Here is a 22,631-nt window from a genome sequence, read left to right as displayed (position 1 = left end):
GTCATTAATATAAATTAAAAATAATAATGGTCCTAGAACCGAGCCTTGCGGTACACCGGAGGTTACTCGACCAGTGGAAGAGAAGTATTCGTTAGCATAAACGAATTGGGAACGGTTAGACAAAAAACACTTGATCCAAGCAAGCACGTTAGGATCATTGTTGAGGTTACTTAATTTAGTTAAAAGTAATTCGTGAAAAGCTTTTCTGCTCATTTTGATACACTTCACAGTAAATTAATTGCATGTCTTTTGTTATGCTGTCTACAAACGAAAGAAAAGGAAAAAAATTCCAAACATGGCCCAAATCAGAAAAATTTCGTAACTTTGATGTGTGTTGGCACGTTTTCTATTTTACACAGAAAGTTCAAAAATGTGTCAAACATAGAATGTTCTCTTTGCAACATTTATGCAAAATATCTTTCTACATGAAACACAAGAGAAAAAAAGGTGTTAAATAATTTTATTTCAAAAATATCATTTTCAGAAAATAAAAGATACTCGGGCTCCAATTTTTGAAAACATTTTGGATGGAAGTCCGCTTATGTCGTGCAAAACGTAGGTGCCGTAATATGGTTCCTCATTTGCTTTATTCACAAAATATAATGGGCCAAAGTGGCATATGTCGAGCGTGCTGGCTTCAGTACCTTTGCTGGTTGTCTATCAGTTTGCATTGTATGCAATTCTAGTTCAAATTTTATTGCCGTTTCAGAACTTTGGTCTGGTAGCTTGTTTTCAACAAAAATGTATTGTCAGATTTTATTTGTCTAGCTTGTACGGGGGTCGGGGGCTGCTGCCCTTCACTGCCTGCTCCCGATTCCCTACATGCAATGGATACTGGAACCGTCTTCACCACCACCGCGTGTGACTCACGCTGTGCCTTTCTAAAAACTTATCGGAGTCATTTCCCAAGCCGTTTATTTCGTTTCCCGTTATCACGTTTTCCACGTCACTCACAGATAATGTCTTCCTGTCTTACCTCGAACTTCACCGCTGCAGTATGGCATGACTGAGGCAAAGGCTACTGAAGTTGCACAATGATGTTTGTTCAGCACCTTGCTAACACGCTTTCCCACGCCCAGGACAGCTGAGGTCACTGGTGGCGCCAGACGGACATTGTCCTTCGATAACGAGCACGGCTCACATGTTTTCACAGTGAAAAGCTTTAGAAGGCCTTGTTCATAAAACATGAAACCGTGAGCTGTTCTGGAGGCTCAATCACGACAGCAGTGCAGAAAAAGTGACAGAAAGAGTGCGGTGCTGTTCTGTACAAACGTTTTGACTTTGTTTAGTTATTCAATATACACGCAACGCATGCGGCTCATGGTTTGGTCCAACTATTCTGTGCCGATTATTTACATGTTCACAAGATGAATATTGCTAAGAAAAAAAACATTTCGTTGCATAAACATTTTGGATGCTGCCCCCCCTCCCCCTAGGAAGCTACTGCCAGAGGCCGAGGATATTCGTGACACCGACAAGGTCTTCTTCATCTCATGACACCCGCGATTAAGCAAACGAGGTATTCCTTCAGGAAGAAGAAGCGATTGACAACTGGAATCGATACGTCCACCTTTTCTCTGATGTTTCACGATTGAAGCCACCATCTTCCATTCACAAACGCAGCAGATGATTTTATGGAAAGAGAAAATGGGCCAAGATTGAAAGCATCGTGGTGACGAAGATATGCTCAACTTTAAGTGCTGCATACAGAAGCGTCAGTACCCCTGAACCATCTGTGACAAAATGTCGTCCATGCGCTGGCTGGCTAAATAGTTTGAAGCAAGCATACAAGGCGTCATGGTCCTATCGAGAGTGTCTCCGTCTCTTAACTATTGTGCCACCAGAATTCGAAAACAAACACGTTCAAGAGGCAATCTCAGCTGTCATAACGTATATGCTTAGAAAGGCCAGAAATGGCGCGAGAAGCATAGAATGTGGTCAGATTTTGAGCCGTACACAAGGTCAAGGTTAAGCCCATCAAATGTACAAGCTGCGCTTGACTACATTATCAAGGACTAACTTGGGGGCTCTCAGCACAGCCCGAACAAGAATGATGTGTCAGTCATCATGAACCACCAGAGAGAGTATGTCTCAAAGTGGTTTATGGCATGTTCTATCCACGAGACGTTCCAGATGTTCAAAGCGGCTCACCCTTAAAGTGCCATCTTCCTGTCAAAGTTTTACAGCATGCGTCCAAAATGGGTGCTGCTTGCACCACAGCAGGAGGCTCACATTTGCATTTATTGCGCTAATGCCAACCTTTGTGTCTCCGCGGTTGAAAATGTAACCGGCATGGAAATCGCATTGGAAGGCATGAAAGCATCGTGCCTTTGTGGCTCTCCAACCACAAGTTGTATGTTAGGTGAATGCGAGCACTGCCCACAGAGTGGAAGCCTCACTTTGTCCAGTCGGGGAATGTTGGACGAGGACGAGGTCTCATTTGCTGTTTGGGAAGGCGGCGACTTGATCAAGAATACGTTGTCTCCAACCCTTTTTGTGAAAGAGTGTGGCAAATGAGTGACCGAATGAATTCCTCACAAATACACGCGCCACACTCAAGCCGCGGCTATTCATGAGTCAAAGAAGTGCGGGCAGCAGGGAAGCATTGTTCTGCATTTTGATTTTGTGGAAAACTGGACTGTCCTTTCAAATGAAACAAAATTGTATCATTGGCACAAGAAACAAATCTCACCTATGTTGCCACGACAAGGTAAGCAACGCACAGCTTTGCTGTCATTTGCAACAGCATGCATCATGACGCAGCACACGCCTGCTACGCTCTGTCTAGGTAGAGTGCACTAAGTGTTAGATGAAAAAGCACCCATCTACTGTCATGTAACATACGTCAGCAATGGTGCAGTGAGCCATTTTAAAAATGGGCGCCAACTTTATGAGTTGTGCCATTCCAGGTACACGTCCGCGAGGTGGATATTTTCTGCTACCGAGCATGGGAAGAATGCCTGTGACGGTGTGAGTGGACTCCTCAACCCTTTAACTGGCAGCTCAACACGTTAATCTTTACAAATTTATCTGCAAACACTATACAAAACCAAATATTAGTCTGTGCCCTTCAATTTACCTTAATTTATGTACCAGCTCAACAGCAGTAGTCACAAAAATGTCGACGGTGAGCAGGAGCAGATGTTTTGGTGACAAAACTCGAAGTCCTCATTGGTATTGTCTTAGCGGACGTGCTAGTAATATTATCGCTAATGCAAAAATTTTTTCCTTTGTTTAAGAAAGCTACTATTTTTTTTTCTCCATTGAGGTGCATCTCAAGAACACGCATATACCTTGTTAAAGCAAGTACCAAACACAAATTTTGGGCCATACATTTGCCTCTAACCAGCTGGTCAGCAATATTTTCAACCCGCTGTATCTCACTTAGTTTTCAGAGAAACCCTTTCATATTTCATTTGGCATGTATTTGAACAATATCAAGAAGAAATAAAGCAATAAAAACATTCAAGGTCAAGTCTTTCTTATCTTGCCAGCTAAAGGGTTAAGCACCAAGCTTCCCCGCACACCCTGTGGTCTCGAAGCGCCGCTTCCATTCAGTCAGCACATGCAATGGTTTCCCAACTTAGCGGCAAGCTCAAGAATGTGTCCCTGCTTCATGCGCCTGCTGCAGCCATTGAGGAGAGAAGTCAGTGCCACATGTGCCAGTAATTGTCATGGCATGTGTGGATATGTGCCTACGATCAGTCAAGCGGACATGAGCTGCCCATTGTGAGAACTGCCGCTGGCCAACTGACAGTGGTTAAACTCTTTTGGCACTCCAGAGCCAGCCAGCGACATCTAACAGTAGTTGCTGGGCCCGACATAAGATGCGTCAGCCATCTATCACATCTAATCTCGAGCCCAGCAGCTACCATTAGATGCCGCTGGCTGCCGTCAAAGCGCCCCAGCCACTGCCATTCGCGCACTCTGCACAAAGGTGACGTGCACTGTACATGTTCAAATACATCGTCCCAGGGTTCTGCATTTTATAATCCGGTAAAATGAAAAGAAAAAAACAGTAAAAAGTTGACGATCTGAATTTATCCCCAAAACTCCAAATTTCATGGCTCTCAGCTGTGATTACATAACCATGCCCTTTCTAGGTCCTCAGAAGAAACAAAATGCAGCAATGCGAAAATATTCATGACAGCAAACTTCTCTACAACCTGCTGATCAAGCTGAAGCCCTGAAAGAAAAATTCAAAGAACTGCTCTCAGTAATTAATGAAGTAGAAGCTGTTCTTGCATGATGTGAATCATTCTCTTTCTATGCGTCTTTAGGCACCACTAAGTGGATGGAATCCAAGACAACCTTTGCACTTATGTACACACAACTTTTGCACTGACATCAACTGCATTCTTGGCATTGTAGACGACAAGAGGTGCTGTGAAGTCGTTAATTGCCTTTGAGAGTGCTGTCGCACAAAGCTGGAGCCGTTCCATGCAGTTAAGCACTTTTCACGTCTTGCACTAGGGAGTTATTCTGGTACCGGACTCGGATTGTGAGCACAAAGGTGGAACTGCCAGCGGCATTCAGCATGCATGAGCAATTGTTTTTGTCCTGTTTTATTACTGGGGCAGGACACAACCTTGCTGGCAAGAGAGTTTTTGGAATATAAGCATGAAGAAATCATTGAGCATCTAGTTTTCTTCAGAATGATTGGCCCATTCCTTCGTACTAGACTAGGTCTGCTGGCTTTTCCTGTATCCAGTGCTAGCGTTGATAAAGTGTTCTTAGTGCATCATTCCATATACCGGAAATAGTGCTTCACAATTATCTGTTCCAACATTGGTAACTATGCACAATAACTTGTAACATCGTTAAACCCTTCTGCTATTGCAAATATTGACCGTAAATTAAAAATGTTCCTGCAGCTATATCGCCTTCTTTATTTTCAGTCTTCTGCAATTAAGGCTGTCTTGGGGGTATTGGCACACAATGCTAAGAAGTCCGAAAAGCTGCAAGTTTTATTGCATCGTAAGAAATTAACAATAGACTCCCACTTCTGTGGAAGGATGTATTTCAAACAAACTTTGAAAAACACCGTCTGATTTTGCTTCAGAACAAACTCCAGAAGCACAGAACCCTAGGTAGGCCCTTTACTAACAAATGTCATAAGCGATGCACTGAATTCTGGATTTGTTTATCGCTCCTCAAAGTACTAAATACAAGGTAATACAAGAGAGGCGCCTGCCTCTCTAAATACCAAATACAAGAGAGGCGCCTGCCTCTCGTGTAATAATTTGCATTGACCATTATTGAATTGATACATGGGGAGAGGGAAAGTAATTCCAATCTTGTGTGGTACATAAGAAAAATTGCTTTTGAGCTTGCATGTGGAGCATACATAGTGTTTTCCTGGCTAATACGTGATATGTGATGCTCAGGGTTAATAACATTGTTGTACAATGCTTAACATAAAGAGACATGCTGTTGTACAACAAGGGTGCGATGATGAAGCTGTAATTTGAGTTTAGTAACACTGTACTGTAGTAAGAGCAGTTACTTGAAATTTGAAGTCTAGTTGGAAAAGTATTGTAGTACATAGAGACAAGTATATAAGAAGGCACATGAAAGACACAGAGACGGCGCTGACACAGAGGCATAGACATGCAGTGACTTTCATGTGCCTTCTTGCATCCTCGTTTATATGCGCTACAATAGTTTTCAAACATGACATACGAACAAGCCTGCATTGTAACACTAGTTGACTTCATTTGAAGGCCAGATTTGGATAGCATGTTAATTTAGCTTGGTGAAAGTCAAAGGTAGGACTGGCATACTTGAACTTGGGTCGGACAACTAGGCGAGAAGTGTGACGGAAGGTGGTGCAGGGATCAGATTATGGCAAAAATAACCTAAGACATGGCTTGCAAAATTCGTGACTTGGATAAAGGGCTGACGCCAAGTAAGATTTCAAAATCTGGAAGCCAGCTGGTTAGTGAGACAGGGCAGCCGCAAAGGTGGGATATGTGTAGTCAACCCCTTTGGCCCTGAACCACTGTTGTATCGAAGTTGAGAAATGCATTTGAAATTAAAATAGACTAATTGAGAAATATGGAAACAGTATTTCAGTATATCGGAAAAAAAGTACTTCAGTGCGTTCAGCAGAAGCAGGTTATTGGCAATCAAAGGTCACTTATGATGGCATGCACGGTGCTTCTGCTCCTTCTTCAATGACTTGTGCTGCGAAGGCTACAGCAGAGCGGGGCATCCCCGCAGTGCTCCACCTGCTTCATGTCACCATGGCGTGCATTTCAAATTTGATTTTGGATGTTCACATAGAAGTCACTACTTCAGATTCTGGCACCTACGACGTGCCAAATGCATTTGTTCTCAGCGAGCTGCAGTGCGCTCGGCCAGCGGACTCACCGTGGCACCCCATGGCAGTCGTGGTATCTACGTAACAGACTACTGCTACATGCAACTGTAGTGCGTATGCGCAGCATTTGCTTTGTGTGCAACAGGGCTTGAGTACATGCTCACACTCATGTGCTCCCCTCTGGCTGTGCTACAGGGTGCACATTGGCTTTGTCCTGCACCAGCTTGAAGAATAGATAGTTGCCATCCAACTTGCACATTTTGAGGCGCCATCAATAGCTCAATACGGAGCAAGGCCTGCCAAGCATCCAACCTGGGGTGACCAGGAATGAGCACACGCTGGCAAACATGCGTGGGGTCTGACCTCATGCTTTGCGTGATTTGAGGCTAGTTGAGTGTTCAAAACAAGTCAAAATTATCGAGACCCAATGCCTACGACACCAATAAGCAGGGTGGCCAAAGTTTAATTCCTGCGCATGCCGCCGAGGGTGAGCAAACGATAGTTGGCTTCTTCCGGAAGCACATCATTCTTATCGAAATTCGAAAGCACATCTTCGTTTACTTCATGCTGTTTATTTAACTGCATCAACAGATATACACAAAAGCAGTAGGAGTAAGTGCACTGATCCAAACACCCTTCTTGATTGATGTGAAGTATTGGCCAGTAGCAGCTGCATATGGAAATCTGCTATGGTATGAAATAAAGCGTGCGGAAAAGAGCGAGGTGAAGGCTTCTGTGGAAAAAAGAGCAAAAGAGTGACTTCACGCTCTGCTTGCAAGCTCCACATGCCGCAAACGACTGCAAAATTTGGCTGAGATGTTCACGGCAGCACATGGATATGTTGTCCGTGGACTATGTTTTTTCACCAAGCACGAGTCGTGGTTGAGGATTCCTTTAAGGACCAGGTTGGCAACGTGTTTTACCTCCTCAGAATGAATAAGTTTGCTTCTGCTTGTGCTGTTCCATAGACTGTGTGCTCTGCCCTACCAAAAGCACAACAGCACCAAGACAAAACTAGGCTCATCCATGGCATTGCCAGTAAAGGCAAAGTACTGTAGACAAGCTAAACTCGTCACTGGCCATTTTGACCAGAAAAACATGGACGAATAGGCATGGAAGGGGTTAAAACATTGTTCAGAGGAATTATCGTGCCATTCCTGTGTTTTAGAGAGATTGTGACAATTTATGGTGTACCAGAGAGGGACAAGGAGCAGCAGCGAAAAAGCCTTTATAAAGATATGAAAAAGATACCTAGAAACTTACAAAGGCATAAATCTACAACTACATGTGAAAGTCAGCCTAAACAAACAAAACACAGTCCGCAACTCCGGACACAGGAAATTGAAAAACACATCCTGATCGTCCCTCAACATGTCATTGCTGATGGCACCTTAGTATTGGTAGGCCTTCGTAGCGTACGACGGAGCTGTAGGTGATGAGGCAGGTCACCAGGCTCTGCTTGCTTATGACCGTGGTGTCACCGGTAGCTGCAGGTAAGCAGGTGGACGATGGAACACTGCCTCTCTTCATCAGAGCAAGTGCCTTCTCGATGAGCTGGTGGAGGTCCAGGGTTACATCAGCTCTGCAGCCTCTTCGTTTTCTTCCCTTGTGCCATGCATAACTTCATTTCCTGTCTCCCTGCTTCTGTTCCTTGATAGCAGCACACACACTCATGGCATTGTTTTGTAGAGAGAGACATTGGAAGCATTAGATGTGGTGGCACACAATGCAGCCATCAGCAAAAAAGCTGTATGTTAAGTTGAACATAGAGGGACAAGTCATTTATGTAGGTAAGAAGACGCTTAATGCAGTACCTTAGAGGAACATTTGAGAGTAGTTGGAATGTTGGGGAATTGTAGGAGCTTCTAAAGGGTGAACTGCTACCAATTGGTTCAAAATTTGTGAATTCATTTGAAAATATGTTGGCCTTAGTTAAGGTGCGATAGCTTGAGCAAAAGGCAACAGTGAGGAACTTAGTCAATAGCCACCTCAGTAGAGACGTAAAACATTGATGGGTGTGTTTCTGTCAAGATATGAGTGACTGTCTGCAAGAAAAGAGCCAGCAGGATTTCGCAGTAACTGCCATGATAGAAATCACATTAATTGGGATTAGAAAGGTTCATGGATGACTAGTGGACTGTGTCTGAATAGGCTACTTAATTTTACTATAAAACGCTGGTTGCTTGGTGAGAATTTGCTGCCTTTCTTGAAGATGGGAACAATCTTCTCGGTCAACCATTCGGCAGAAACCGAGCTTGTATAAATGAAGCTACTTGTATGTTTGGCGTCTCTTTATGGTACCAGTACCAACAGAGCCTGTGTGTTATTGAGCTTGTCCATCACATTAACAATACCAGTTAACAATCTGGCTCATATGGAGTTGTGCACAAAAGTTAGAAGTGGAGAAAGGTTGACAAGACTATGTTGTTAACAAAGCAAAAAGCATTATTATAGTCGGGGACTGAGTGCCCACTTCTATTATGCGAGAAAATAATTGGTAAGCAGCTTAACGGTCTGGGGAGGGGGCAAATCTTTCGGGGTTGTATTGAAGTGTGGCTTTAAGTATTTTACTGTAGAAGTTGCATTTCGCTTGCAATAGAGAAATGCTGTACTTGTTTTCAGCCGTGATGTACTTACACAACGAAACAGTCCTTTTTTTTTTTCTCGGTATTTATATGCTATAGGTACACATAAACCAATGGGAATGAGCACTGTGTGATGCTTATTGTTCGAATATATTTATCAACAGAAGCAGCACTTTCTTTCTTTTTTCAGTAAAAGCCGGCTAAATTCCACAGTCATAACTTATAGCCCATAGCTGCTAATGAAATTGTCAAAACGAATTGTTCATTGGCTTAGCGTGTTTGCACAGGTGCCATTGTCATGAAGTGTTCTCTCAGTGAACACGCGTTCTTGTGCATCTCTGAAGCCATGCTGTGGTCATCATTGTGGGCCCCTGCAGCTCGTTCACGACCTTGACCCGATTGTGTGTTCAGACATATTCTTGCATGACGACCTGACTGTGAAGATTGGCGATTTTGGTTTAGCCACGGTAAAAGCGCGGTGGAGCGGCTCCCAGCCATTCAGCCAACCGACTGGGTCCATCCTGTGGATGGTGAGTGTGACCCACAGCATACCTTGCAAGTGCCAAGCCATGACGTTAACTGCATGTAGCTGGTAATCTCACTCCAAAGGTGCTAATTTCCAGGGAATGATTGCCCACAAGAATGCTGCTGTCACTGTGCCTGTGCTAAGATGTCAGCCATCATGAAAACGGAACAGCAGTATAGTGGAAGCTATGCTGAGCTGGTGCCTAGGTTTTTTACGACTGGTTGTCAAAGCAAGTGTATTGCTGGTAATTGCGAGCTTTCTAAAAAATTAACAGCACTTAAATAGTCCTTTAGCTGCAAGCATTTGACAGTATGAGGAGGAGGAGAACAGGAGGAGAACAGTCGACCATCGTTTGCCCTCATACATGTTTTATGCTGTGCAACTTTCCGGGTATATAAAATGACAGGACTAAGTGCAGGCTTTTAACTGACATATCTGATGCAACAGAGTATCATGCTAATGGCTGAATACATGAGAAAGATGGAAAGGATGCTCATTGGAATAAAAACTGTGTGTGCCTGTGCAGGAAAGTTCCTCTCCTGGAGCCATCGCACATCCAAAAGCGCCTGTCAAAAGACAACCAATGGCTGACGTGCACAGTCAAGCTGATTCTATCTTACGCAAAAAGCCTCCACAATTTCTTTTGCTCTCTCATCACGGTGGGAATACTACAATATGCCTACTGTCACACACGTACAGTGAATCAGAAGAAAGGAACTAGGCATGCCTTCTGCTACCCTTGAGGAGCACAGCTCAGCGCCTTCTGTCATGTTGTGGATGACACATGCAGTTCTAACAGTGCACTGCTAACTGCAAGTGGGTGGCTCTTTTAAGTATGTGGCACAATTATGTGGCACAGGTGCTTGCACTTCCCTGCTAGGCAAAAATCAGTGGTGGAAAGCACCGAGCAGGGATTGTGTCACTGGCTTTCGAGATGTGTGTGTATATGCAGATACATGGTTGTGTGACGCAGATTCATGGTTGGTTCACACAACAAAGAAGAGTGGGGCACTAGGAGAGCGGACTGTTATGCCCCTTCTCTGTTGTGTGCATTGGCACTTCCAAACAACCCTGAATCTATACCCACAGGCCTGGTTATCCACTCATCTGTATCTGCAGAGCCTGTGGTGTTGGTGCTTTGTAGTCGTCGTTGCAGTTAAAGGAGTTCTGATGTGAAACTTCAAAGCGAAGCAATCTTCTCAGAGTCATGTTAGTTGTTTTTTTTTTTCTTTTCATGTTTGGGAGCTAACGAGCAGGCTCATTCTTTTGACATCTTAAAACAATAGGAAAAGGGCAAAGCGTGTTTCGGGTCACTAGGGCCCTGCCAGTTTCACGTACATTAGCATCTTGTGCTGCGATAGTGCAATGCTTCACATGACATAGATGTCAGTGACAACACAGTCTGCCATTTTTTTTTTTTTAGTGAATAAATGAATAGCTGTCGATCGAGTAATTGTGCAGGGTTCTTATGCCTCCTTGAACTCCTTAAAAATTTGTGAATTTGAAAGAACAGAATCAAGGGCCCTTAAAATTCCTTTAAATTAAGTATGCTCCTTGATTTCCTTGGAAAAAGGGTTTAGGGACAACTGAACATTCAAAGTAACAAACTCTGCAATCAGTGTTATGCCATGTCTAGTGGGAATCGATCCTATATAATCTCTTTTGAGAGTTTCGTTAAGAAATTGCAGTATACACTCTATGAGGGACCTGTAGGGGGCGCCTTGAAAGCTGCACGCAGTGCCACTTGCGGTGCGACTCGTGTGCAATATTGAGAATCGTAGCAGACGGTAGTGGCTCCTTGCATAGAAAGCTATGGCTGTGCAAGTGCCCATGGCTGGCGTATTGGTCCTTCGAGCTGGCTTTAATGATATTGTAGCGGGATCGTTCTTCTGTGATGGCACTACGAAGAAAGGCGAAAAACTGCATCAAAGCGAACAGGTGTTTGACATGCACGAATGGTTTGCTACAGCGACGTTGGTCGAAGGTCAAATACGTGCATCAGGCGCGCGTCTCGCAAGAGGCTTACTCCATAACGATCAAGGTAAGTAATTATTCTTTCATGCTTTGTATATGTTTGATGCGTACCCACTACCCGTGTACTTGCAATATTGAGAATATTTAGAATTATCTATGGCTTAGATGAAATCGCGGCCACTGGCTAGGCGGCGTTCCTTTGTTGCGACCGCGGCTTTGGGTCATGACTATTCACAGCCATGTATGACTGAGCAGTGTTTTGCTTAAATTTGTCGCTCGGTGTAATGACCCGTTTCTTTACGTTGTTTTTCAAAAAAAGTTTTGTAAAGCACAGACAAGGGACACGGCACAAAAGGAAGGTCAAACACGGGACAGGTACTATTTTCAACTGTTTATTCCATAATGTCATTGAAGAAATGCGCAGAAGCGTGTATGTTTATGCACTTCTGTCATTATATGGTCCGTACAGCTTACTTATGCGGGCTGGAAAGCCACACTTTGTTTTTTCCTGCAGACCCTGCAGTTTTAGTAGCCTAGCAACTCTTCGTCGTAGCTTGATTCTACATAGTAATTGTAGCGGTGCCGTGCCGCTAGGTGTGTTTACGTTAATATGCTAGGCAACTCAGTCCACTGCTTCATGTTCTTAACAAATAAATAAATCGTGCACAGCTCTAGCTGACCTGGCATTGCATTCCCAAATTTTGTGAAAGGTAGATGGTGAGCTAATAATGTTTATTAAATTGTTCCCTCAATTTTGTGCAGTATTAAAATGCCTTGCATACGTTTCTTTTCTCATCAGCTAGATGCCAGCAGGAACATCACACAAGCTCACTGCACCTGTAGAGGTGGTGTCTCAGGGCAGTGCAAGCATTCAGCAGCAGTGATTACATATATCAGTCAAGAGGACACATCAACGAAGAGGTCCATAGCAAATGTGTGGAAACGGCCATCGGCGATGCAGCTTGGGATTTATAATAAGGGAATATTGTTTTCGGAAATGTACCCACCTAAAAGTCCAGATGACATGCTAGTGAAGCAACCTGTGTCCAGAGCCATCATCAACTCAAGCTGCCCCTTGGGCATAATGCTCCGCCAAGAGGAGCAAGTAAAGGAATACCTAGCAAGCTTGGACAGACTGCTCGGGTGCCTGAGTCAGCCCAACGAAATATTTGGAGCAGAGAGCACTTCAATTGAAGAAGTGAGTGACGACTTCCTTCTTGAGGTAGTGGTAACAGAAGATGAACGCAACAACATTGCAAGACAAACGATTCTACAGAGTGGATGCCCACAGTGGCATTGTGAGAGGGCACTGAGAATTTTAGTGAGTTCCAAGGCTCACAGGATAAAGACGCATCAAGCAGACTTTGAAAGCTTGGGAAAACAAATGGCAACGCCACACTCCTTTAAAAGCGCTGCATGTGCATAGAGTGTGGCAAAAGAGCCTGTCGCACGGCAAGAGTACATATCCAAAGAGGAGCGCAAGGCAATTCAAGTGGGACTTGTCATCAGCACTGCGCAGCCATGGTTGTGCTGTAGCCCGAATGGCTTGGTGGACGAAAAGCAAGAAATCCACTTGCTGATCAAGGCCTCTTCCAGGTGCGAGACACAGCTCATTCTTAATGAGAACATAAATATGGACTTTCTCCACTATGAAGAACAAAATCTGCAACTACGGGAAAGTCACGTCTACTTCACACAAGTTCAAATAAGCATGCATGTTGTAGGTGCGAGCATATGTGACTTTTACGTGTTCTCGCCAAAGGTGTCGAAATGTGTAGAAGTAAGAAGAAACAACTCCTTTCTGAAAAAAGTTGTGCCAAAATTGGAGTGGTTTTTTTTTCAGGCACTACTTCCCAGCTGTGCTGAGACGCCGAAGTCTGTATTAAACTTTAGCAGTGTTTACCTGTGAAGCATGTTCTTGTTTTATTGAACGAAATGCGGGCAAGCTTGCACAATACAGCAAAAATAAAAAGAGCTGTCCAAATATTTGCTTCTGTTCAAAGCACTCACGCAGTCTTGATGACAGGGCCTCGTAGGTTAGCCAGCACGCTGCACACATGCACCATCTTGTCGATGTGATACTTGAGTTCTGGGGTGAGCCTTTCATTCAAGATCGCAAAAATCTTGATGCGTTGAATGCACAACCTTAAAAGTTTCTTCCATCTCCGCCTTGGTAAACTGCTCGTTGGCCTTTGCAAATGGTGGCATAACAAGTGTGACGTGCTTACTTTCAAAGTCACACTTTACATGGGGAAAACCTTTGTCCACCATCACCATATCCCCAAGTTCCAGCAGGTTAATCAATACAGAGTCGGTGATGATGTACGTGTCACTCGACCTGCCACCTAACACATCCGAAATGAATGTTATGTGTCCGGATGGCGTGATCCCAACTAGAAATTTCAGTGTAAAGTCGCTCTTGTAGTTGCTCCAGCAGTTTACCCTATCTGCAGCTTTACCTGGCTTCTCAATTCTGACTTCTGAACAGTCTACAATAACCCTACAATTGGGATAGTTCAGGCGGAAAGAGGACGGCATCGATGCTTGTACCACATCCCTCGAAAACCACTTGATCCACCCTCCGGTGCTGATGGACAGGACAGTGGCATAGAAAATGCGCGACGCACTAGTTTGATGTACGTTGAACAAAACACCTAATGCAAAGAATGTGAGGCCATGCTTCATCTTTGTGAGAAACGGCAGAAGCTTGCTGTCCACCGCCAGGTCCAAGTATCTCTCGCCACACACCTGTAAAATGAGAGGTATTTTGTGAGAACAACATTTACAGTAGTGATGAAACCAACCTTAAAAGCTTTTTTGTTCTTACTAATTCAGAAACTTCCACAATTTCCCAACAAATGTTCAGCTGATTTAATGCTTTAGGTGTATGAATGGTTTCTTCGAAGCATCCAATGTCTGAACACAAGCAGGCAGTATTTTGGTGCGGGTAGACATCCCTCCCAATTTTGTTCAAGCTCCTCTGGCCTGTGCATCTGGCACATTGATGCAAACACTCCTGTGTAGTGCTGTTTTGTGTCTCACGCCAACACTCATATCTGAATGTCGCAGTTGACGATGTTTAGGTTCGTCCCCCTGGCACCTAGTGTGACCGCATTGTCAAATGCAAGCTTGAAATCACCAGAGTATCATTTTAGACATATGTTTCTCGTTCATTCTCAAGCCACAGAGTCCAACGTTGGCAATCCTGATGCAGTTGATGGTCTTGTCCACTGTCAAAATGTTGTTAGGCTTGAGAATACCAGGGGAACCTGCACTTCTGGCTTATGGGATCCCAACCCATCTGACACGCCTGAGGTTCAGTCGCATTGCAAAACTTTTCCAAGATCTGTATTTGGAACTCAGAATTTGTTTTCCTACATAAAGTGGCACACTGATGTTTGAGGGCCATGCTATGAGTAAAAACAAGCTAGTTGCCCATTGAAGTACGTTGTGAAAGGATTAAAAGATGCACCTGATCTCACTGCACCACCATCTCCTTCATCAAGAGTTAAACGGATGTACGTACAAAGCCAGCATTTGAACCCAGCAAGAACAGACACCATTTCGCGGCTGTCATCTGGTGAAATAAACGCTTTCCAAAGGCCGGCTTTCTCCAGCGCCTATGTTTATGCACCTCGTACGAACAGCTTGTTTTAAGATTGGAGTTTGAGCATGTGGTTTCCTATTGAGAGCATAGTCCTAAACTGTCAATGTGCTAAAAACAATTCTCCATAACTAACCTTAAATAAATATTGTCAGATCAGGAAGTCAGTTTTTTGTTTTAGTTGTGCTCGATATCTTACTCAACTTGCACTGAGTTAGCTGAAATCTCATTAGCAGATACACCATCTGCTAGCGCATGTGAAGAGGAGAAATACCACCATGCTGCAGTACCATATGCTATAACAAATTCCACGGCACACTAAAATGGAAAGAAAGCCTTAGTACATTAGACATCTTGTACACATCTGTGCGGTTCATTATTCATAACCAGAAAAAACTGTGTGAGGTGGTTGTCAAATTCCCAAGGGACATCATGAAATGTAAAAAAAGGCTGCACCTTTAGATGAACGTGCATGACATCAGCATATCTATTTTTCAGTTCAATTTAAATTGAGCAGCTTGGGAATATACTCTCATTGGTGTCATTTGGAAGCTGATCTAACAATTTCCTGTGGCAAGAGGCTCAACAGGGCCAGAAACGCCGAAACTGTCACCTCAGTCAGGTCTCTGAAGGCGTCATCGTTTTCCTTGTCCACCAAGGACTTGTAGCCATAGGAACCCCTTGGTTGGTGGTCTTTTAAACGCAATGCAGTGACACTTGCGTCAGCCATTGCAGGCTTTCAGGTGCAAAGAATTCAACTTGGGTGGATGCCTCTCATGCACCGGTGAACAGGGTGCAGGCAATCATCAGGACTCCTTTGCTGTGAGCTTACGGTGTCTCTAGCATCTGAGTTGAGGCCTACATAAAATTTATGGCATGTTATAATTTTCAGACAAGAGAACAAGGTGGTTTCTAGCTTACCCTAGACTACCGATTGTATGCCCTGTCGAGAAGCCCTAACCAGGCGCACCAAGACACAAAAGTCCATGCAAGGCTCACCACAGTACCCCTGGGAAACTAGGTGAAACTGAATGAACATTCATTGTGATGAACGAGAAGGGAACTACCATCAGAGGTTTTTAATAGGGATAACAACAGTAAGGATTGGACCCTACAGGATTGTTCGTTGCCTGGGGGACTCAAACTATGAAGTGACGGCTGACGAAACCCAGCTTTTTTCACGCAGCCATTTGCGACCCGAGGTGGTTCACATTATTCTTCTCAAGCCATTCTACAATCGATAGGACTGCACGTTTCGTGTTCCAGATTGCTCTTCAGTGTACCATGTTGTTTTGTGTTGCATCGGGGTGATGGGCTTTTAACAGAGGCAGTAAAGGCTGTTTTTCGTTTGCTTTTGGCACAAGTTTGCCACAATAAGTGTTCAGTTGTGTTTTATTCACTGCTGCATCGTTTGTCATTCATGACAATATGTCTGTTCTGCCTTTTAGCTGTCAAACATGAGAAACACCCACCCTGCATTCCTTTTTTTTTATAATCTGCAAATTCTGAGTGGGCACTTACTCATTATTATAGTCGTAAAGCAGAATGTACCTCAACTCTTCGCAGTTGTTTGGGTTCGTTATTCCCATTGGTGCCTTCAGGTTCCTCCAGCGGTAGTGTGACTATGGGTGCTGAAGAAGCTGGCAAGTCCATGGTGGCTGTAGGTGGTCCAGCTTGCATGACGTTTGGCATAGACGTTGAGGAGCAGGCGAGATCTGCTGCAGTTGTTGCGGCTGTTCTCCGCTTCCTAATTCTAAGAAGAATGCACACCATAACTTCTCTAGATAATCACAATGCAGGCTGGCATTGAAGGAGAAAATGTCTGTCTAATTGGGGGGGGGGGGAGGGGGGCACTGCTACTGTAAGTTTTGAACAGTTACAATCAGCAATGTTTGGCTCACACTGACTTAGCATGCATGGACTGGGGTACTGCAGTATAACTGCTTTAGATTGGAGCAATCTCGTTTATAGCCAAAAGGTCAATATCATGAATATGCTCCCCCTTCTGTCCCTGTCAGGCTCTGGTGAAAGACCAAAACAAAAACGAAAACTAACGACTGCCAGATCTCTTAAGACGAGAAGAAACAGACTCGATTTTTGTTCCGCATGCAAATTTGTCCCCATGCTGCACACTTCGGGCGTTTAATCATCCCCGTAATGACTACGTGCACTGCTCTTTACTCCCAAGTATGCACCACTCCAAGTGCGTGCGCACTTGGCCAGCTCGTCTGTGTGAAGTCACTACGTTTTTTTTTTTTTTTTCGGGAATTATGGTGTAAGCCAAGCTATGCTCTAGCGGTCTCTCAAGCTTCCGAGTGCCATATGGCTACCCCGCCGTACTATTTCTGCGTTAATTATGGAAGCTCTTCGAGGAGCTGCGACCACATTGTACCGCGACCTCTCTGAGAGGGTAGTTTTGAAGCCCAGTTTGCGCACCTCTGCTCTAGCGGCTGCACCCTTGCCAGCACTAGAGTGAAATCGGTCACAGGAACCATCAAGTACACCAACTGACGAAATCTTGGCTCGGGTGTCGGCAAGAAATTATCGCTTCTAAAAATGTCAACACCTGACGCCTAGGTTAAAAAGAAAGTGCCTGTTTCGCGGAGTTCTCACCTTTCATAGTGTTCAGCCTTATCTTCCGGAAGCACAGACCGCTTACGGCATTCGTCGCGAAATATCGTTGGCACGTACAGTAAAAACCAGAATATAGGTCGCATTTTTTTTTTGCAAAAAAACATTGCAAAAAGTCGACCCTCGTCTTATATACCGGTCATTGGCAAAAAAACTACGGAAGTCTTGCAACAATGGGCGGATGAAATAAACAGCCGCCATCAGCAGCAGCGTGGCGTGGGGACAAGTTATATTGGTTAAAGGCTGCTTTTTCACATTTTGGTTCAAAATGAGTGGAAACCGACGGCAATGCACTATTGCCTTCAAGAAAAAGGCGATTGAGTACGCGGAAGCCCACGGCAACGTGGCGGCACAGCGCGAACTTGGAGTATTCGAAAAAATCATTCGGTAGTGGCAGAGGCAGAAGCAACATATTACAACTTGCAGCAACCAAAAGAAAACGTCATTTTATGGGCGGACCGCAGCGCACCGCAGAACTGGACGACAAGGTTGCAGAGTTCGTCCGGGAGCTGCGTGTGAGATCGCTGCCTGTGACTGCCGAATGCATCCGTTTGAAAGCGATAGAGATCGCGCGCGCCTGTGGACTGGGCAGCAAAAAGCACTCGTCATCTGACTCTAGTTCGGACGACTCTGATCAAAGGCGTTGCTCTGATTCGGGGTAGCGCTTGAGCAATTCGTGTCCTTCTGTGTACGGTACAGCCGGCCAATTTTTAACAGTATCGCGTGTGGGGTTCTCACACCGTACTCTTGGGACAAAGGAATGACAACACAGTAGTGCAAACAATCACAAGGGCATTTATTGCACCTTTCATAGATCAATGCCTGCTAGCCGAGTTGCTATCCACAAAACATGCCGATGGGGCGCGCGACAAATCTAGAAGTCCGACTCACCGCGACCGGATAGCGAGCGAATATGTTCGCCCCTAGCTGGATCCCAACGCCTGGTCGTTCGCGCATACTGTCACGCGAACGGTGGCGCATTCCAAGGCGGCCACGGGAGACGGTCTCGCAGAAGCATGGGTCGGCGCGCGCGCACGGGACGTCCACGCTGTTCGCCGACCCGCCGGGAAAGGGCCAGCCTGTTCTCCCCTGCGCCCCCAAGTAACCCTGCCATGAGGCCGCTACGCCGCCTCACGGCAGGGTTACTTGGGGTTACTTGGGGTTACTTGGGGTTACTTGGTTACTTGGGGGCGCGTGTGGAGATGCGCGAGAGTCGCACATCTCCCCACACGCGCGACCATCGAGCCGCGTGTTTGACAGCACTACTTATCGTCATGGCACGGAGTGGCGAAATAGCGAAAGTAAGTGCATGTGTACACATGCGCGTATCTCGTTTGTTTTGCCGCCCAGCGCCATTAATACGGTGCTGACAAGCACGCGGGTCGATGGTCGTGCGTTACTGTTAAAAACTTGGCCAGGTCCACATACGAGCAGCGTTTAAATAAATACTGTCACCATTGTGCAACCGTCTGGGTCGCATTTGTTTCAAGGTAAGGGTGTCTTTCGGTACTTTTGCCATTGAAAAAGGTTTTTTTCATTACTAGAATTTCTTAGTTGGGAGATCGACCTATATTGCGGTCCGACCTATAGTCCAGTTTTTTACGGTACGACGGGGACGACACGTGCTTCGATGGCGCACCCCCAACGAAATGGACACTGCATATCTTCGTGTGCAAGAGGGCTACCAGTTTGCTTCGTCGGCACTGAAATGTGCAGATGTTAGTGGCATAAGAAAAACAAAAACGCAAAACGCGAGACGGCCGAGAGAGAATACACGGTCACGAGAACCAAACTTGCTTTTTTTCGTTGCACAGCCTTGATCCACTGTTGCCGCTGCCCAACAAAGCACGGACGAGTTGAGAAACCGTAAAACGTTGTCCCCGCTGGGCACGACGTGTACCTGTTGGTACAGCCTACTATGCAGCAATTCATTATTCCAATTAACTACGCGTTAACAATGCGGTCACAGCGTACGCGTCTCCACGGCAGCATGGATTCGTATTCCGGCGGCAGCACGAAGACGTTTCCTTCTGCTCGGGTTCTTAACGAGTCTCTTCTCTGACAGCCGCGCGGCAGCACGCCAGTCGCTGCGCATGGACTGTATAGCATGTCCACAACCCGTGGCGACAGACTCATTTCGATCGCCATTGCCTTTGTGGTGGTAAACGAAGCCAGATCAAGTGACCAAGCTGTACCACCATTTTTGTTGTTTTGCTAATTGGTTTGCGTTGTAGCCATCATGGCTAGGCCTGGGCTCTATAAATGCCTAGATGAAAGCAAATTTCAACCATTTCGCTTAGTGTGACAAGTTCCAAGCCAGGCACTACTAAACTCGTTGAGCAAACTGTTATATGCCGCAACATTGTTACAATGGGAAATTTGACATTGAAAAGCCACTTGGATAAGCTTGAGGTGTGCACGCAATTCAGTGACTGCTTAGCTATAAAGAATTGAAGGTAAGAAGGAGGTTTAAATATTTCTTAGCTTAGTGTATGATAGAAGTTTGTTTCAACTTTCTTGAAATTTGCATCGGACTTTCTGTACAAACCTCGATTGTGGTTTAGGTTAGGTTAGGATATAATTTGTAAAATTTTATCCTTCTGACGTTCTCCCTTTTTTTGAGGTGCACTCTCTGTTTTGTTGTTTGATTTCTTGATAGTGCAACAAATAATTAATTGCATCGCCTTTTAACGGTGCAGCAATGCTGGAAATGCGACAAATGCCGCACACCACTGACACATGCAAACACTGCCATGCAGCCACTGAAAAGCTCAGTGCAGTGACTACTCGACAGGATAATATGAGAGATGATGTGTTAGGAAAGTGTACTGAACTCTAGGGTCTGTATCTGAGCTAGTTGGTACGATGACATCTTACGGCAGGTAAAGCACAAAAAAGCATGGGACTTCTGCACTGTGCCATGTGCAGATGTTTGCCTTTTCTACACCAGAATCAGAAGTTAGAGAGATCAGACCACCTGAGAAATTTGTGAAGCGACTCGCACTGCGTCTGTACCCCTTCTGTGTTGCTCTCGAGGAAAGAGCTTGATTATCTGCAACACTAAGTGATACAGTGCACCAGCTTCTCAACTTTTACTACCTGTTTTAACTTTATTGTTCGCCGGGAAAGCATTTTTAGTGTTTCATGGCATTTTTTCCCACCTTTATATCATTTTTAAAATTTTATCTTTCTGACGTTCTCTCTTTTTTTGAGCTGCATTCTCTGTTTTGTTGTTTTTCGTTTTATATTGTTGTCATAGCATTGTTCTCTATGTGGGCATGTGTTTTTATCTATGTGCGGCTTGACTATCACCTCTATGGGCAGTGGTGTTAGTCAGACATCTAGATATGGAATGTTTTCTGACGCGTGCACTGTGGCTGTGAAGGGTGAATGCCTGTGTAGGGGGTTTTCTTGCTCAATTAATTCAGTTGAAAGTAGCGCTCTGTGTGTCCTTATTCTTTTCCCTCTTCATGTATTTTGCACTTTACCTGCCTTAAAATTTGTGGGGAAGCTCCAGCCTTCGCAGAGAAATGAGACCAAGCTTGGCACGTGTCGGATGCAGAGAAGCACAAAATGAAGGATGAAGGCAGGGCTGATTTTGTAATGCTTGGCAATCTTTTAGTAACGCAGTCATTGTGCGGCTTCAGACATGGACAAAGCCAGCACTCTGCGCTGACTCAATGAATCACGTGAATGAACCTCTCTGTTCGCATTTTCAAGGAGCACTGACACGATGCATGAATTGCCTTTTCTTTTTTTCTTTTATTGCATTGAATAAAAATCGTATTTCTCTAAAGCCTAAAAAAGTGCTGGCAGACGTTAAGACCCAAAATAATTTATTACAATGCTTGCGTCCACGAACTAGTTCTGGTGCTCGGAAGTGCGTGCATCACGGTGTTGCAACTTGCTCCGTGCCCTATGTTTTCTGCCACGCATGAGCACATTCAGAAGAAGCATGCACATTATTGTTTTTATCTCTTTATTAGCAGCGCCATCATACCTGGTCCCATTGCCTTATGACATCGGTACACCTGGTTCAGCATCGTGACTTAAATGATAATGATGATGATGCTCAGTCAAGCATTTTGAACCCAACATCTGAAGCCAGTCTTATGTTTGCTGACCTTCATACTTTAGCACTTGAGAAGCATGTGGTACAATTTCTACAGCTTTGAAAGTATGTGTAAGTACTGCAAAGGCAATGCAATTAATTATTTGTTGTACTCCTGAGGAATCTAGGCTTCATATAATAAGTGCAGCAACTACAGCTGTGTAGGGGGTGAAGGGAAGGAGGCCTCAGTACTTCTTTAAATACAGAAAAAGTGCAGATGCACCATATGTGAAGCAGTGCAGTCAGTTACTGATGTGGTGGGGGTGCCCAGGCTATACCAAAGAGCTTCTTTACGCAATGAGAATCCATCTCCTGAGTGTGGTGAAAATTGGGAGACGAATGACCATAGCTAAGTGGCTGTGGCGTTGCACTGCTGAGCTTGGGAAGTCGTGGGTCGTCCCTTTCAGGTGGGGTGGCGAGTTGCGCGTTGAAGAACCCCGGGTGGTAAAAATTTAATCTTGGCCTGCCTAATAATAGATCTTTTGTCTAGCAAGTAAAACCCCAGATTTTTTTTTTTTTAATGATAAAATGTCTGGATGTTTATTGCAATACAATGTGTCCAGAAGCGATGCACATGCTGCACTTTCCAACTCATTTACATTCTGTCAAAGCATACTGCGAGTGCAACAGTTTCACATGACCTTTGAGATGTGGTGCGTTACTGTCTGGGTGCCTGCACAGTGTGTTGAAGCAGCATGCTCTCGGTGACCACGGCATATGGCATACTGAAGTCATTACCGCTTGACTTCGGAGCTAAAATTCACTGCAAAACTAGGTTTTGTTTGTAAGGTTGTGGCTTGAGATGAAAGCAAAACCTAAAACCATACATTGACATTTTCTCATGAAGGACGGGTGCAACTTTGCACTAGGTATGTCAA

General features: G+C 44.7%; 1 protein-coding gene and 2 pseudogenes across 5 annotated transcripts in view; 2 read left to right on the top strand and 1 right to left on the bottom strand.

The window, feature by feature from the left end:
* Window positions 1-22,631, top strand: part of Raf (Raf oncogene) — a 275,768-nt gene that overhangs the window by 223,681 nt on the left and 29,456 nt on the right. For all 5 annotated transcript variants that reach the window (XM_070538212.1, XM_070538215.1, XM_070538214.1 and 2 more), the window contains one exon: window positions 9,319-9,437. In XM_070538212.1, coding sequence (XP_070394313.1) covers window positions 9,319-9,437 — 119 coding nt within the window. The remainder of the gene's footprint in view (window positions 1-9,318; window positions 9,438-22,631) is intronic.
* LOC139060371 (uncharacterized) lies at window positions 12,166-13,293 on the top strand (annotated as a pseudogene).
* LOC139060370 (uncharacterized) lies at window positions 13,414-19,574 on the bottom strand (annotated as a pseudogene).

This window comes from Dermacentor albipictus, chromosome 5 (assembly GCF_038994185.2).
Source record: "Dermacentor albipictus isolate Rhodes 1998 colony chromosome 5, USDA_Dalb.pri_finalv2, whole genome shotgun sequence".
In the NCBI taxonomy this organism is placed as follows: domain Eukaryota; kingdom Metazoa; phylum Arthropoda; class Arachnida; order Ixodida; family Ixodidae; genus Dermacentor; species Dermacentor albipictus.
This window is presented reverse-complemented; position numbering and strand designations above follow the sequence as displayed.